At 48.8% G+C, this 18037-nt stretch overlaps 2 protein-coding genes across 3 annotated transcripts in view; one reads left to right on the forward strand and one right to left on the reverse strand.

Annotated features, from left to right (window-relative positions):
- Nucleotides 1-455: 455 nt before the first annotated feature.
- Nucleotides 456-3684, forward strand: LOC131768200 (group IIE secretory phospholipase A2-like). Its single transcript, XM_059083922.1, has 4 exons — nucleotides 456-495; nucleotides 1240-1378; nucleotides 1587-1693; nucleotides 3542-3684. Exons 1-4 carry the CDS (start codon nucleotides 456-458, stop codon nucleotides 3682-3684), a joined length of 429 nt encoding a protein of 142 aa, XP_058939905.1.
- A 6006-nt stretch (nucleotides 3685-9690) lies between these two features.
- Nucleotides 9691-18037, reverse strand: part of OTUD3 (OTU deubiquitinase 3) — a 29613-nt gene continuing 21266 nt past the window's right edge. Inside the window, exons 6-8 of one of the 2 annotated variants that reach the window (XM_059083653.2) lie at nucleotides 17670-17766; nucleotides 16073-16257; nucleotides 9691-14829 (exon numbers count right to left, since the gene is read on the reverse strand). In XM_059083653.2, coding sequence (XP_058939636.1) covers nucleotides 14653-14829; nucleotides 16073-16257; nucleotides 17670-17766 — 459 coding nt within the window. In that variant the 3' untranslated portion in view covers nucleotides 9691-14652. Of the gene's footprint in view, nucleotides 14830-15314; nucleotides 15964-16072; nucleotides 16258-17669; nucleotides 17767-18037 lie in introns of those variants that run through there. The other variant, XM_067016142.1, reaches the window with a different exon arrangement.

An 18037-nucleotide genomic window follows, 5' to 3' on the forward strand; every position in this document is an offset into this window, starting at 1 on the left:
GGCCAAGGGAGCTGAGAACTTGTTTCTCGGCCTCTCTAGGCTGCATCAGTAAAAGGCGAATGGAAATAGACACCAAGAATGCAGAGCACCGAGCACAGCCCAGACATATAGCTCCTCGGTGGGACCAAGCACGGTGATTTGGGGAAAGGGGGAGGGGCGAGGGGATGGGCGGTGAGAAGAAAGCCCACACATCGACCCCAGCTTCCCCAAACTGCCTGGAAGCAGAGCCCACAGGCCCCAGGCTGGCCCCTCCCCTGGAGACTTGGCCAAAGTGTCAGACCAGGAAGTATCATTACTCACTGGGCATCCAGGGGTTAATGATGGGGAGTGGACAGGACCCGGGTATTTAACTAATGCGGAGATGGGAGATGCCTTGAGATCAGAGGCACTCCTGCTGACTTCCTTCTCCTGCAGCCCAGCTTCTGCAATCCCTGCCCCCCTCCCCCCGCCCCAGAATGAAGCTTCCCCCTCTTCTGACCTTACTTTGCCTCATGGGTAAGTAACCTCCCTGCCTTTACCGCTCCCCTGCCCCAGCTAGGAATCCCCAACTCCCTGGAGGCCCCTGAGCTGGGCCCTGAGGAGGGTGTGATTGGACATCCTGAGGAGGCCAGTTCTTCCTGAGCCATCACTAGTCAGTGGAGACGGGGGAGAGGGGAAGACTGCAGCCCGAATGGCCTGGTGGGGCGGCAGAGAGGGGCTGGCAGGGATCCCAGACGGCGCACGAGCTCCTGCCACCCACTCTCCATCCCTCACCTAAGTTTCCATTTTTGGCTCTAACCTGCCTGGGTCAGCAGCCCCCCACTGCTGCATCATCAGGACCTAGAGGAATTTGGGGAAATCCAGGTGGTTGGGAAGCTTATCCAGTGACATCTGATGGGACTTACAGGGACAGAGCTCCTGCGGGGATGGGGCTGACACCTGGGGAGGCGATCAGGAAGGGTTGGGACCCGGGAGGATGAGTGGGAGGTATTCTGGGAGTTGGTGGAAGGAGATCAGGAGGGGGGTCACATGTGCTGACACGACACGGGTGAGGACTAGGGGATCAAGGTGCGATGATGTCATGGGGGTATTATTAATGCTTAGCGTTGTTATTATTGGGAATGAGGTGCTTAGGGAGGTGAGGTTACCTAGACATTCAGAGAGACGTTTGGACTCAGATTTGGGGTCACATCAGGGGCAGCTGGCTGCAGAGGGTGGGGCCCTGAGGGATCTGACCTCCTCCACCCTCCCTCCCAGCAGTGGCCCTGGCTGTCGGGAACCTGGTCCAGTTCGGGGTGATGATTGAGCGAATGAAGGGGCAGCCTGCACTGCGGTACAATGACTATGGCTGCTACTGTGGTGTCGGCGGCTCCCACTGGCCAGTGGACCAGACAGACTGGTGAGCAGGCAGCCCAGCAGGTGGAGCACCCCGCTGGAGGATGGAGAGGCTGGGGGAGCATCCTGGGAGGAGGGAGGGGCTGCGGGCACCTAGAAAGTTGGAGCCGACCTCCACTTGGAGCCCCTTTGGGCACTGAGCCCCTCAAGCAGCCCCTGGTCCTGCCCAGCCTGGCTCACAGGTCCCTCCAAGCCAACCATGACCCTTATAGGTGCTGCCACGCCCATGACTGCTGCTATGGGAGTCTGGAGAAGCTGGGCTGTGAACCCAAATTGGAAAGGTATCTTTTCTCTGCCGGCAGGCACAGCATCTTCTGTGGTAAGTGAACAGCCCTAGACTCCCCCAGACACCAGGATGGGGGAGAGCTTCAGCAAGGAGCCCTCTCCTGATGGAGACCCTTGAGCCTGGTCACCTGGGCTGGGGAGGGGGTGGGATCTTCCCTCATCATGGAAGTGGGGAGAGACCTGTCCATTCACCCAGATGTTCCTGTGGCACCGGGTCTAGAGAGCACGTGACCCGTCAGTTCCTGCCCTGACCCGAGGCACTTTCCCCAGCCAGAGCCCTCCCAGCTCCAGCCTCTGGGGAGAGGAGCAAAGGGGGTAGACCTGAGCCAGGCCCCAGAGCAGCTGTACCCATGCAGCCCTCCCCAGGGCCTGGGTGGCAGCTAGAGGCAGGGTTCCCAGGACAGAGCCTTGAGGGCAGAGCCCCAGACAGAGAGAGCTGGAGCTTGGCTTTGGGACAGCAGACCCTGCTCCCAAAGGCTGACTGCACCGGTACTCGTCTTTGCCAGGCCCAGTGTCCACTTGGACCAAGTAGCTTTCCTCTGGTCCCCGGCCTGGGGAAGCAGCCTGCCCCGAGTCAGAGTGCGGAGGGCTCCACGCAGCCCAGCCCCGTGGAGGGAGCTCAGATCGGAGAACCAAGCCTTCTTCCTGCCACAAAGCCAGGAGCAGCCTGGAAGGAGGGCAGGCCCAGCGTGGGGCACAGCAGGAGGGTCTAGGAGGGTCAAAGAAGACTCAGCTCAGTTCTCTAAGGTCTGTCCTGGGGAAGGGGCAGACCGAGGACCAGAGCCACTGGAGGCAGATTTGGCTCAGAGTTACCTGTTCCCAGCAAGGCAGCTTTGACAGGTAGTAAGCTCCCCGTCCCTGGGGGTTCATGCAAGGCTGGGAAGCCATCGGTTAGGGACGGCACTGAGAGGATGAGTGAGGGGAGGTGTTAGGTGAAGAGGGACACAGGGTCAAGGAGTCACCTACCCATCGTGTGTCTTTGGGCAAGTGACTTAACCCCTCAAAAGCCTCTACTTCCTCGTCTATAAAGTGGAGACAATCACTCACTTCCCTGGCTTAGTCCAGCTTCTGGTAAGAGCCCCCCAAAGGAGCTGACGTGGATTTTAAGCCCCTTCCAACTCTGATTTCTGCTGAAAGAGCAGGCGAGAGCAGAACCCGGGTGGGAAATGGGGCTGACCTTGCGAAGGACAGTGAAGAAGCTGGAGATTTCTGAGCTGGGGGACGTCTTCGTGGGGACAAAAAGGAGCCAGAGCCACTCAGGGCAGACAGAGGCGGTGGAGGGAAGAGGAGGCTGTGGGGCCCCTGGTGCCTGCAGAGCTGACGGCAGCTCTGTTCCCCAGGCAGGGTGTGGCCACGTGTGGAGGGGGAGCCCTAAAGTTAATGCTAGGAAAACGGGCTCCGTCCACTCTGAGGGAGACAGGCACGGCCGAGCGAGCCCCAGCTTCACTCCCTCTGGGGCACGCCGAGGCCATCTGGGGTTGAGCTGCTGTGAACTTCCCAGCTTTCCTCTCTGGTTAATGGCTGCCTCACCATCAGTAACGCATTACATGGGAGAAGGCGTTGCCTGGAAATGCGCTCTCCGTGGGCTGAGGCAGACGACAGTTAGTGAGCCAGACGGTCTCCCCATGGGGGAAAGGGCTAAGGGCAGTGGAGTGGGCTTGGGAAAGAACCGGAGAACAAACTTCCAGGCTTCCCAGAATCCTGGGCCCCAGCAGGCCCTGCAGTACTCTGCCCTTTCTCTCACCCATCCCTGGAACATCCCCCATGAGAATGGGCTTCCGGCAGAATGGGGCTGAGAACAGGGACCCCAGAGCAGTCCCCTGCATGCCTGAGAGTGACAGGACCGAGGCGCCCAGGCCCTGACTCACCTCGTCCCATCCAGCCGGCAGAGCCCCCTGCCAACAACGGACCTGCGAGTGTGACAAGAGGGCTGCTCTCTGCTTTCGCGACAACCTGGGCACCTACAACCGCAAATATGCCCGTTACCCCAACAAGCTGTGCACCGGACCTACCCCGCCCTGCTAAGTCTGTGCTCCGCTTCTTCCCTGCGGCCCCCTGCCCTCCAGCTGCTGGAGCCCCAGACCTCCGGAACGTTGGCACAAAAGCCCCTCCCTCTGGAAAATCCCTTTCCTGCCAACCCATCCCTCCCTGAGAGCTCCCAGACAAGGAAGAGCCATGCCCGGGAACCCTTTAGCACCCAGAAGATTCTATAACCCACCCTCTGAGATCTCAGTTCCCTCTTCTGAATATGTGAATGATATTTTCCCATAATTCTAATACTGACCCTCAGATTCTATCATTGTTGGGCTTAATTAGTCTACAGTTTCATTCATTCATTCGTTTTTTGAGCACCCACCATGTGCCAGCAATGTGCTAAGCACTGGGACACAGCGTGGGTCTGACATGGGTGGCCCCTGTGCACAGTGCTGACACTCTGTCCTTTTAACGTCCCATTACAGTGAGTTTTTGTGAGTCTCTTTTTCTAACATTCCACCGTCTTATCCAAGATAATAATGGCAATCTCTAGAAGGCATGTTTCTGGCCATATGGCATAATGTGAGAAGCACACAAAATACCAACCTAAAAATATTGTCCCCACCATGTCATCAGGCTTCAAATCCCTCCCATTAGAAGACTGGCTCAAAGTGAAAAAGAGCTCTCAAATCACCTTTTTCGAAGCCCTCCCTTGACAGGTGGGCATCCGGGGCTCAGAGAGGGAAAGTTCTACCTGAAGGGGTATCCTCCCCCCCATGCCAGTGTGCCTTTGCTTCTTCATGAGTGGGTATCAGTCACTGACCCTCTACCCTTCTGGTTGTCATCTTGGACAGCCTAGGGTGCCCAGGGAAGGTCAGCTGTGAGGATGCCCAGGCCAGGTCAGGCTCCTGATACAAGGAGGGGAAGAGGAAAGGTTTCAACATCCAACACCCTAGGGCCAACTCTGGAGCCACTTTAAAGCACCAAAGGATTCCCATCAAATGGAATGCAGCCTATCTGGGAAGCAATGAACTTCAGCAGATTCTACTCCTAAATGTAGAGATATCTCCTCTGTCTATAACATGCTGATAAAATCTTCCGGGATTGGGATGAGCCTATTCAACGAGATAAAGCATGTAAAAAAGCATTGCACAGGCAACGCTCTCAGTGGCCAGGTAATAAGCATCCACTCCCTTTGTCCATTTCATGGCACGTGTGCAACTTTCAGGACTTTGAGGGCAGGAAAGAGCCTGAAGCCATCGAAACAGATGATCATCATGAATTTTAAAAGGTGAAGAAGCTCTGTGCTAGCAAAACAAACAAACAAAACGCGAGAGGGGCAGATGTGTGTGTGTTGTTGCTGTGACTTGACTCAAATCCTTGGTGAATAATTACCAGGCCAGGTGTTACAGCACAGCGTGTGTGGGTGGGGAAGCGCGCACAGTGTTTGCTGGGAAGAGTGGTCCTGAGGCGCCCTCTGTTGTCCATTTTGTTCAGGCTAATAGGTGGAAACACATTAGGCTTAAACCTGAATTTCCCTTCATCACGGGGGCAAAGTATGTTTCTGGGCTAGTGAAACCGGTCCCTTTGCACTTTCAGTAATCGTATGCTGAGAAATAATCAATAAGTCCTTACAGACGTCTTAGAATGATGGTACGACTGCATACACGAGAAACACAGGAAGAGGGAACTGACCTGGAGGAGATGGAGAGAGGTGGTGCTCTGGGTGTTATGGATTCAAGGCAGCGACGGAAGGAGTACCTTATGATGTTACAGTTGCTTAACCATCTGACAGGGTGAAAATTGGAACTTAAGAACAAGCCCCGGTGCAGGCCACAACGGTGAGAGGCCCGCGTACAGCAAATAAATAAATAAATAAATAAATAAATAAGAAATGCAGAATCTTGGACCTGACCCCAGACCCCCCAGTTAACAAGACCCCCCAGGTGTCTCGTGTGCACACTGAAATCCAAAAAGCGCTGATATATGGCCACAGACAGCCTCAGTGTCTGCACTTGTAAAATAGAACAATGACATTTCCCTGGTAGGTTGATCGTAGCAAGATTTTAATAAATTAGCATGTGTGAATGTACACAAAATAATGCCTAGCACATTATCAGCATCCCATAAATGAATGAATGATAGTCATAATAACAAAAAAATACCTAACATTTATTAAGCATTTGGCATTCACCAGGTACTGTTCTAAATGCTTTATGTTTATTAATTTATCGAATGAATGAATGAGTGAATGAATTAATGGATGAATGAGGCATGGGGACTAAATCAAGGCTGGGGAGGGGACTTTGTTACCTGAATGATTCATAGCTTGCCTCTCCAATTTTTTTTTTTTTTTTTTTTTTTTTTTTTTTTTTTGCGGTACGCAGGCCTCTCACTGTTGTGGCCTCTCCCGTTGCGGAGCACAGGCTCCGGACGCGCAGGCTCAGCGGCCATGGCTCATGGGCCCAGCCGCTCCGCGGCACGTGGAGATCTTCCCGGACCGGGGCTCGAACCCGTGTCCCCCGCATCAGCAGGCGGACTCTCAACCACCGTGCCACCAGGGAAGCCCGCGTCTCCAATTTTGATGATAGGATTTGGATGGTTTTTGCTTTTGTTCCCACTTAGCCCCTAACAAAAGCTATGAACCAAGTGTTCAGTTAAATAACTTGCTGAGTAAACGATTAGAAATCAAATCACGTTGGCATTCCAGAGTTAAGTCCAATTATTATTTCATGGACATTCGTCCACTTCTTTAGGGTCCTTCGCAATGTCACTGCTGGAGAAATGAATACTGTATTAAATTGCATTCTTTCCCTCAGTACGCTTTCATACAAACCATGCTCCTGGCCCCTTGCTGAAACCTGGAGACAGAGCCAAATCTGATGTGTGGCCAACCTATAGACAGACAACACCAATTACTCTACACTAGTAAGTGTCAAAAGAGAGCTAAAATCAGGCTCTCAGGACCTAAGGTTCTTCAGCCCTCCATCCTCCATCAGTCTCCATCCTGTCCACAACGCCAGCTTCATTTCCCCAGAGATTGGTTTCCACCATATCACTCTTCTGCCCCTGAACCATCAGTGGCTCCCCGTTGTCCACCCAGCCCTGGCATTCAAGCTTGGTATCATCTGCTTTTCCAGCCTTATATATTTCTCTATGCTCCTCACCACTGCCAGAACATGCCCACCTGTTTTCACACCTCTGTGCAATAGCTTCCTTCAACCCGGAAGCCTCCCTCTCACAGGCTCCTTATCGCCACATTCACATCCATGTGCTTTGAGGCACCTCTCAAATGCCACCTTTCCCATGAGGCTCTTCCACTTGGAGAAGATTTCACCCCCCTCTGAACAGCCAAGCGATGTGTTTATACTTTTCTTAGGGATACTTACCCCAGCTATTTGGGCTCTTGTTTTGGGTTCCTATATGGTGAAGGCAGGCTGCCCCGGGTTCAAATCTGTGATCTTGGACCCATTATTTATTTCCTCATGTGTACAACTTGGATGGGACCATCAGCCTCACTGGCTGGTTTTAAGGTTTAAATGAGGTAACTTATTCAAAGTGCCTGGGGCATCATACATGCTCCATCTGTGCTAGGTCACTTTGCATTTTCGTCTCCCCTATTGGATCCATCACACGGTGGATGCTAAATAAATATCTGCTTAACTGAATCCACAGATACATGATAATTGCGATTATTTTACAGAAGTGGCATCATACACATGATAAATACTATACTAATTTATTTGAATAGCCCCTTGGCCCACTACTCTGAGTGCCATTTATCTTAAACATTTATATTCAATGGACAAGTGTTTGGAAAGCATTAACCTTCAGTGCCCTGATCTGTTGCCCCACAGAAGCAATGAGGTGAAATTGGCTGGAGAGATGGTACATAGCACTCTTCCCGGAGGGTTGTTACCTGTGATGTGTTCCAAGGTCAAAATGCACATACAGGCTGACTCGTGACACTGTAAGAAGAGGTCAGGAGGAACCAGGTATTCCTGATCTTTGGAATTCATTCAGCATGCACAGCATTAGTCTTCCAGTAGCAAAAGGCATGCGACAAGGGTTTGAAGGAGTTCCCAGTCCTTCTCCAAACGAATTGTATACCCTTAATAAACTGTCCCAAACACGTGCGACATCCTGCTTTCCCACCCGAGGGGTTTGCTTATGCTGGTCCTTCAGTCCCAAATATCTTAGCTTCCTATTTCCACCTCCTATCTTCCCTTTCATGCCTCGTCTAAATGTCACTTCCTCCACTGAGGCTTCCTTGATTTCCCTTCTGAACTCACAGCCCTCCTATCAGTACCTCCCCTTTTACGGCCTGTGTTCTCTTGGGTCATAGTTACATATCTGCTTTCACTGTTGGGCTGAAAGGTTTTCGAGGACCAGGTCCATGTCTGATTCAATGCCCAGAAATAAGGACTCCAACACAGCACAGTTTCAGTAAATGATGGATGGATTCTTGGATGTTTGGATTGGTGAATAAATTGAACAAAAACTGAGCATCTTGAGATATCTAAATCCCTCTATCATAGGGAAATTCAGACAAGCTTCTCCAAGGTGGAGAATTTTTCCGTCTGCCAAGCCAGAATCCATGAATCAGCAGGACTGTCCTTGATCCTATTCAACCCAGAAAGTTCTAAATCGCTGCATCACTATGGCATGAGGGCGGGCCCACCTGTCCAGCAGTCCAGTCAAAGTCATATTGGAGCAGAGCATTTTATGACAAATTTTGGTTGTATCTCAAGGCCAACATGCACTTTCTGTGCATCTGGCAAACAGCTAACTTTAAACCTGGGGGTTTCAACCCTGTTTTCTCCTAGACAACAATAAGCAGTTAACAAGAGGGGACACTGGGAGCAGCCACTTTCCCTCTTATGGTATCTCAATCTTTGGCACCATAAATTGTCACTCACCCAGAGTAAGCAAGGCTATAGCCTGGAGGAAAATGTAAATAATAAACTATGTTCTCTAATTATCCCCTATGTGGCCTGAGGACACTTCCACCCTTACAGACTCATCCAATCTCACGGGTCACCGAGACCCAGGCAGGGAGACCCAGGCAGGAAGCCCCACGACCACCAACCGGCCCAGCCGGCGGCCCCCGGCCCCCAGCTGAACCACCGTGGGATGGAATTAAGGAGGCCACAGAAGTCTTCCAACTGGGGGAGGGGACACTTACATCGGGACAGCACTCTGGTCCTAGCAGATCTTTCAGAAAGATTCTCAGTTGGCTAAACAGAGTCCAGAGTCTGGGCCTTCTGGGCTCAGGAACTGGGTAGCATTTGTGCACCCAGAAGTCTCTCGGTCACGGAATGAGGCAGCAAAAATCACACAGGCAGGACAGTGACCAAGGGGGAACGGCCTTGCCAGTAGCTGGAGAATTCTTCCACCCAAGGTGGTACCGGACACTGTTCAGTGCCAAGATTCTGCAGAAACAATTCAAAGGCTGCTTGATGAGCACAAACAGAGAAAAAGAGCAAGCAGGAGCCTCAAGGCCAAAATCAGGAGGCCGTGTCGAGGCTGGTGAGATGGCAGCAACCTTGACCTGTGACTGGCTCTGGAGCCCTGGAGCCAGGTGCGAGCAGCCCCCTGCTGCACACGCCAAAGGGTCCCCCTCCCTCTGGTTTTCTGTGGCCGCCCTTCCCCCTCCTGAGGACCTCTTCCAGGTGAGTCCGTGCAGTCACCGCTGCCCACGTGCGCCTGGGGGAAGGTGCTCCCTCCTGGAACGGGATCGAACCCAGCCCCCGAGTTCTAGAGAAACCCCAAGGTGGCAGCCAACAGACAGCTGCTCCGTATTTAGACAACTACGAACTATCGGAGACGTTCTTAGATACCAGGCAGAAATCCGAGGGATGGCCCTGCCAGTGTGTGCGGTGGCCATACTCCCCTGGACGGGAGCTACAGTCAGCTGCTTAAGCTCGGTGAGATGCCAGACGACCACACACTGGAAGAACGTGCACATCTTCCGTGCCAAGGTCTCCAAGGAGGACATTTCCCAGCATGCTCTCTGTCTCATGCAAACGGCGGTCAGTGACAAAAACGACCTGAAACTTCGTCTTTAAACTAGAATTTATTGGTATACAAAACTCCATTTCATAGATAAAGTGGCACATCTTTGCAGCTTCTATTGCACCAAGTATTGAAGATTAAAAACACAAGAAAAAGAAACATTTGGTTTGGAAAACACTGCAAATAGCCAAGTACAGTACTTTGGTAAATAAAAACTAAAATGGTTCAGAGTAACACAATCTGAGGAAAGAAACATCCTGGAGGAAATGAACTATGGACATGAGACAATGGTCACATTCCCCCCGTCCAGCTCCACAGATAAGGCAAGACTTGCTAAGTCTATGGATCATGACCCCACAGAGGTCTTAAATATCTCCAGACTGCAGTGAGGACAAGTATAGTGCAATTAGAAAAAAGAGAAGGTGGCCGAGCCTGTGAAGGCCCCTGTGTTCTCCACAGACCCATCGGCCCTCCTTCACAAAGGGGATTAACACCCGCCAGCGCTTCCACATCAGCAAGAGGAACACGGAGGTCTGAGGTCCGACTCCTGGCTCTTTTCTTCTTCTCACGGAGCTCAGTGCTGCTGGCGGACGCTGGAAGGGTAGCCAGGGAGGCCGAGGGCCCTTCTCCCCAAGGAAAACGAACCATGAGAGGAGCCCACACCCGCGTTCCTCGAGTTTTGGTTGAGGGACCTGCCAGGGGATCAGACCACGGGCTGAGGTCTGTGACTGTGCTCCAACAGCTGCCACAGGTGGCTGGCGACAGCGGCCTGCTGGGTGTCGAGAGGCGGAGGATGAGGGCCAGACCGGGGCTTCGTCCAGCGGTCATTACCTCCCAGGGCCACAGCACAGTGAGCGGGGGTCCCGGGGCCAGGGGCACGCCCTGCTGAAACCAAAGTCGCCGCGCAGAAGGCCGTGCTCCTACACAAACTGTCCTTCGCTGGTGCCAGCCCCTTCTCAAGTAACTTTGCGAGGACGCGAAACATTTTAATCAAGCTACGAAGTAGTCCGAACTAGGAGAGCGGAGCTCTAGAAGGTAGTTCCTCAGAGGAAACGGTTCTCCCAGCCTGAGGTTTTTACAGGGAATGTTACCTTGGACAGACGCAGCCAAGCAGTCAACGAGGCCCAGCTCCTCCCCGGAGCCGGGCCCTGTGGGCACCTTCCGAGCTCCGAACTGTGCGATGCACTTCGTGACCGGCGCTCAACCCGACTGTCCATTCCCCCCCTTGCATGTGACGGCAGAAGACCTGCTATCATTTACACATGCCATCGAGATCGCCAACTTAACAACATCAATGGAAAAATACAATTTGCTTTAGAGTCAGGAAAACACACCTTGCAGAAAGTGCCATTATTAAATCACCTCAGAACAACCGTCGGAAGGCCCCGGAGTTTGAGCAGCGCCTGTTCTGAAAGCTGAGATGAACAAAACAGTGAACAATGAAAATGTCAAAACACAAAAACTGCATCAGACTCTGAGCCTAAAGGTTTGCTACAGATAGAGCCTCGAGGTAAAAAAAAAAACGTGAAGAGCTACGTACGCATCTACCCAAAATGGGAGTCAGAGAGGGCCACCGATGTGACCCTGAAACGACAAAGCTCCGCTGTCATCCCACCCACACAGACCCTTCTGGTCAGGATGAGTTAGTCAGCTCGGACTAGGAACCCAAGTTTCCTCCAACTGCCTGCACGTTCGAGTCGAGCATCTCACAGAGGTGAACTGACAGCACTCTACGTGGACACAATAAAACCCGGGCGGTCCAAAGTTTCTCAGAATGACAGAAACTGCGCACTGATGACGGGGACTCACTACGAGCACAGTTCAATGCCAAGTCCACCTGATATCTACCTACTTAACACGGGAGCGGCTCTCCCCCCTCAGCGAGGCCCTCCCCCCGCCCCAGGACCGGATCATTTCGCACTGTCAAAGCTCCCCAGGGAAGCAGGCGGCACCACGAGAGATGACCTACCCAAAGGCCCACTCTAGCTGCCCCACAATGGAGCTCCCACTTCACAAGCCCTCAGAATCACAATAGGTAGGGAAGTGTTTTCAGAGCTTATAAAAGAAACTAGAGACAAGCTCAACTAACACTTAAGATTCTTCTTTCTGCCACAATTCTTCAACCAGACTTCACTCCTGAAAGCATATGTTCCTATTATTGAAAAATTAAATATACGTATACATTATCTCTCTAATAGCTCCTGGTGGCAACTGTATTAGTTCAGAAGTTGTGATTCTATGTTGTTTCAGTACATCTACCTCTCTAGTACAAAGCTGATGCTGCTAAAATTTTAGTTCGTATTTTGACCTTTAAAAAAATCTTTTTTAAAAATCCATAAAACCTTTATATACAGTTTATAAGACTAGTAAGCAGCTATGGACCACAGCCTCATCCCCTTCTCCTGACCAAAGCTACCGAGACAATCCCACATAACAAACCTCTAACAGCCACAGAGGTTAAGAGAGAGTCGCCTCCTACTATGCAGTGCACCTGAGTAACTATACCAGGTAGCCGTCACTGACCACAGCCATCGCAGGACGAAACATGCTGGGGCTCCATTTTGGCTGCCAATAAAGTAGTTCTCAAGTGCCTACCAAGGTAACCAAGTACCACATGGATTCCATCTCCCTCATACTTTGGTGGGACTGAGGCAGTGAAGGCTAAATTTAAACCCTTAGCCAGAAGTTATCACTAAAGTTGGATACATGTTCCCCATTCCTAATAATTAACATACTAAACACAGACCAATTATAACTGGAAAACTATGAAATGGTTAATAAAAGAAAACTACTGAAGCCATTTGATTAGTTTTTAAAACCACTGTTATTTTACCCAAGAAATGCCGAAGCCTATTATCAGAATTAGGTAATTTATAAATAAATGTGCCCAATATTCTTTACCAACTTTTGAGCAACTCCTAAAACCCAATAGGAAAAAACAAAAACCAAAACCCAATAGGGCCCAAGGCCACCTTCATTAACCAAGTAAATAAAGCGATCCTACTACTTTGGACACTGGGTTTCCCTTAAGCTATTTCGGACTCCTCGTTCTGCTGAATTTCTGGCACACAATCAGTCTTTCTGAGAGGGTCTGGTCTCCTGTACTCTCACGGCACAGAACAAACAAACAAGAGTGCTCGCTCAGAAATGCTCAGCCAGAGTCAGGAACGTGCCCAGAGTTAAAAGCCAAGAGAACAGATCCTAAAGCACTGGCGCTCACTCCCTTGGAGACGGTGAGATAACGGAAACCCCTCACTTGTCTGGACTGAGTACTAGAGGCTCTAACTCAGGACTCCGCAGTGTGCAAAGGAAAAACGCTGTGCAGTTTCTAAATCTTGTTACATATTACGATGTACTGTACCGGGATGTTCTGGGAGCACTTCTGAGAGACAGTATACTGATGCTCCAACCACAAAAAGTCACCAAAGTCAAACAAACAAACAGTTAAAATACATCATCAAAATCACAGAAAGCAAATCACCTGCTGATAAAGACAATCCACTGAATCCAAGGCCAGCCCACACAATGATATGTCTATACGTGTCAAAACCTTTTTATAGTTTTTCCCTTTGCCTCGTAACTCTGATAATTTTGAAATCTGAGGTGGGGGAGGTAACTAATAATTTACCTTTTGATTCAGCATATATTACTTCTCCAAATATTAGGTCCCCAAAAGGCAAAGACAGTCCAAGACTGGCCACTCCATACATTCCAGTTTTAAAGTTCACATCCACCTGATTCGGTTTGAGGAATGACATCTCTCCACCGCCCAAATCTATTTCAGCACTGTGGAGTCATTTGAAGGCCTCAGCCAAAGTAAGTTCTCTGCCCTGCTAGTCTAACCTAAGTCACTGACAACTTCTGGAGGGTGCTGGAGAGTGTTCTGAACAGCAAAATCCCCAAACAGGGCTTAACTAAAAAGAAGTTAAGTGCAGCGTTTTATGGGATTTCATTTTCACAATACTAAGAAAATTCAGCAATGGGCCAAGTTACCTTTTATTTCTCTGAAGGCATCTTTCTAAATCCAGAATAGTAAGGAAGAAATGACAGTTACTTACTTAAAATGTGAACATGAAAAGCCTTAGAAATTCTTCCAGACACCCCCAACCCCCCACCCCAAATCAATTACCTCTTCAGACTTCTTCCTGAGCAAAAAACTCAGGACTCTCTTGACTTCTGCCTTTACAACTATGGCTTCTGCGCTCCACGCTATCAGAATCCCAGAACTGTATCATAAGCACTGATACACTGTCTTCTTGTTGTCAAGAAACGACTACCAACTACCCGGCAACACTACACATTTTCCAGCAAAGCCCAGGCCTAATTAACAGTCTGGCCTATTTATCATATGGCTTGAGTGCAAAAGAACCAACAGCACCTGCATCCCATCTGAGCATCAGAATCAGGAAGAAGAGAAACATAGCTGTTTAATTTCCACCCTGACTACAGGCCACCACCTTCACATCCTATGACTTTGGGAAAACACTTCCTGAATTATTTTGTGATTAACTTGCACTAGAAGAAAGTTAATTCTAAACATGTACCTGAGGTGGACATCATTTATAAACTATCCTGCATATGAATGTCTGTTTGAAAATGAAAGAGAAACAAAGGAAACTTGTCATTCTGAATTTCTAGCAATTAATCTAAACTACTTCATGAACAATTACAGACAAACCCCGAGTGCTAAGGAAAGGTCCCAGGGTCACTGAACTCTGATTTTCAGGGCAAATAAAACTGTAAAAGTATTTTCTGACCTAACTATCCACCCCTAAAAGTCGATATTTTAATTATGGAACATGAATGGCTTCACTGCACTTTCATTAAATAAGACACATCACTGACAAAACTCTGAACAAAAAAAGGAGGCAGCTTGAAGGAAACTAACTCAGTGTGTGATTCTGTGGGTTGAGTTTCATTTTGTAAAAGGATGGCCTTGATGGAAAGCCTGGCACACGGCCCTCCGCTTTCCATTCCCTTCTCACAACTCCCAGGAGGCCAGAGTCAGATGTTGAGAGCCGCGAAGGTCTTCACCAAGGTGACCTGGATGCTCGTGTCTGCTTCACTTCTGTTGTTGTCCCTGTGGCTACTCCTGCTCTCCAGGGCTTTGTGACGGTGCCTCTCCTCCTGTCGTTTCTTCTTCTCCAGTCGCTGCTGTTCTCGCCTCTGTTTGTCTGTGACCTGAAAGAGAAGACTGCCTCCTGAGTCGCCTGCACGGGGACACAGGCTGCACCAGTGGACGGGAGATGCGGGGCTGACAGATGCAAAGGGCACAGACTGCCTTTCAACAAGAACAGAGAAAACCCACCTAACAGACCAAACATGATGTATTTCCCATTACTGCTCAAATTTACATTTAAACTTATACCCTCTTGCTGAGCTAGCAAACAAAATCAATTCCATTCTCCTCATAAACCAATTCAAAATGACCTAAAGAAACATTAACCCTAGTCCAGCAGGAGGTAACACTCAAACATGCCAAAGGATGCCTTCCCGTACATAATTTTTTTTTAACATCTTTATTGGAGTATAACTGCTTTACAATGGTGTGTTAGTTTCTGCTTTACAACAAAGTGAATCAGTTATACATATACATATGTTCCCATACCTCTTCCCTCTTGGCGTCTCCCTCCCTCCCACCCTCCCTATCCCACCCCTCTAGGTGGTCACAGAGCACCGAGCTGATCTCCCTGTGCTATGGGGCTGCCTCCCACTAGCTATCCACCCTACGTTTGGTAGTGTATATAATTTAATGCCCCAGGGGATCCTAGCAAAATCCTCAGAAGCTTATCACATCTTAGCCTCTGCCTGTGACCTGTTACACTACGTTGCATTTTGAGTTCAGAATTTCCTGGTGAAAGTCTTTCCAATAAGTTCCAAATTCAGTAAAATTAATGGGGTCATAAACTCCTCGTGGGAGCGGGGTTGGGAAGGGAGCAGTACAACCCTCGGGGAAGCACTTGACAATTTACCAAAAGACCTTAAAAAGGTTCAAATATCCGTGCCCTTTAACCTGTTAATTCCTCTTCTGGGACCCTAGCCAAGCAAAGAATGCAAAATACTAAGACTTATACACAAAGGTGCTCACTGAAGGTGATGGCATTTACGAAAAAATGGGATTCAATCACATGGGTTAGCATGGAAAGCACCCACGCATGCAGTAATGTTAGGCAGGAGATGGAGCCGATCCGCGTGTATGAGTTCAGGGTATACTTCCTTCTAGCCGTCACTGCAAAGTCCAGGCAGGACAAGTGAGGTCTTCCTTCCGCTTCACGATATACCCTCATGCACTCCCCGTATTTCCGACAATAACCACTTTCACAGATCAAGAGAAAAATCACACACTAAGTTGAGCGCCAAGTTCCCTCCACGCCACTGGATTACAGCAGCCCACCATTTGCCCTTGCAGCCCCATCTTTCCTACCTTTGGGAAGTGATTTTTATTTGCTTTGTTTTCTTCACTGGGGCTGGCCCGAGACTTATCGTTTTCAGTTCTGCCTTCATTTAAGCCCTGATTTCCAAAGATTCTGGTGCCACTGCCACCCTCCTCCCATAAAGGGTCGCACTGCTTCAGTGCTCGGCCACTGGACTCAAGGTTCTCCTCTGCATCTTCCAAAGAGAGATATGTTGTTAAATTGAAAACCTTAGATAGTTACACAATGCGATTACTGTTAAATGACTCCAAGATCACCAGGGTCCCTAGACCACCGGCATTTGGAGAGCAAGTTTCCTTGAGGCAAAATTCTAATATCAAGTCAATACACTGGGGAACATAGGAAAAAATAATTGGTAAAAATCGGAAGATAAATTTTAAAATAACCTGTTGACCAGTCTTAGCATCAGCTTCCTACCAGACGAGTGCTTTGTTTTGTTAGATTAAACCACTTTTTTTTTTTTTTTTTTGCGGTACGCGGGCCTCTCACTGTTGTGGCCTCTCCCGTTGCGGAGCACAGGCTCCGGACGCGCAGGCTCAGCGGCCATGGCTCACGGGCCCAGCCGCTCCGCGGCATGTGGGATCTTCCCGGACCAGGGCACGAACCCGTGTCCCCTGCATCGGCAGGCGGATTCTCAACCACTGCGCCACCAGGGAAGCCCTAAACCACTTTTTAACATGAATTTTTAGGGGGAAATCTTTCACTTGTACCCAAAAAACAGAAAGGAAACAAGCTCTAAAGCTGTGCTCTCCAATACAGTAACTACAAGCCACACGTAGCTATTTAAATTAAAATTAATTAAGGTTAAAGAAAATTTTAAACTTAGTTCGTCAGTCAGTCTCGCTTAGCCACATGTCAAGTACATACCATATGAGATAGCACAGACACTGCAGAGCGTTATTTTAAAATCACAAAGACCAAGTTACGTACAGCTTTCTAAGAAGGCATAGCACATATGTAAGGAGGATAATAAAATACCCAATCAGAAAACTATAATGCCAGGAACAGTACCTGGCACACAATGTCTGGCAATAAATATTGAAATCATTTAAAATAAATAACTTGAAAAAACAGTTCGATGTTAACATCTTTTTTCCTTCCTCTGAATCACAGAATTAAACTCAGTTCAAGCAAAAGAAATTCTGAATTATCACCAGTTGACAGATGCCAGTAATCTAAATATTTCCATTAAAAAAATAATTTTTCTCTCCATTCCATTTCAATGATCATTTTGATATTATAACGGGATCTTATTTCTAAAAGGCTAAAGTCTTCCCTGACAGTTTCCATTCCTCCAAAACTGAGCTAGGTGGCCTTTTCATGCATTCCCCTAGCAGCCTGTACCTACACTTCATTATGTCTTATTATACCAATTTACTTATCTGTCTCCACCAAGCCTCTCCCCACCCCAGACTAAACTCTCCCTGACACAGCGCTGGCACCTAGTAAAAAACACCTGCATATACAAAGCTGCTGAATGAATAAATAACAATATAATTATTACCTGTCACTTGATTAAAAATAAGTATTTGGAAAATCACCAACATAATCATTTTGAAACCTTATAAATATCAATCATGGACTTACTATTTCTTTTCCCCTGGTTCATCTGGAGCATGGCAATTATCGCAGATTCAATGTTATAATTTTCAGCTTCCAGGTTCTGGACTATCAAATTTAAATCCTATGAAAGAAACAAAGGAACACATCAAGACTCTGGGTGTACTTTTCTACCTATCTCTACATCAATAATCCGACAAATAATTCTATAAACTTTTTGCATGTAAAAGTGTAAGTGGACTCAAGCCATGCGCAGTCTATTCCTTAGAATGTTAATAAAAAGCAACCTATTCTAAAAATAAACAAAAGGATGTCATTGAGGCAAGGTTTCAAGACCTTCCATTTAGAAAACGTCTTAATTTTCAGTAAGGTTAATCACCTGAAACAACCATTTA

The sequence above is a fragment of the Kogia breviceps genome, chromosome 1 (genome assembly GCF_026419965.1).
Source record: "Kogia breviceps isolate mKogBre1 chromosome 1, mKogBre1 haplotype 1, whole genome shotgun sequence".
Lineage (NCBI taxonomy): Eukaryota > Metazoa > Chordata > Mammalia > Artiodactyla > Physeteridae > Kogia > Kogia breviceps.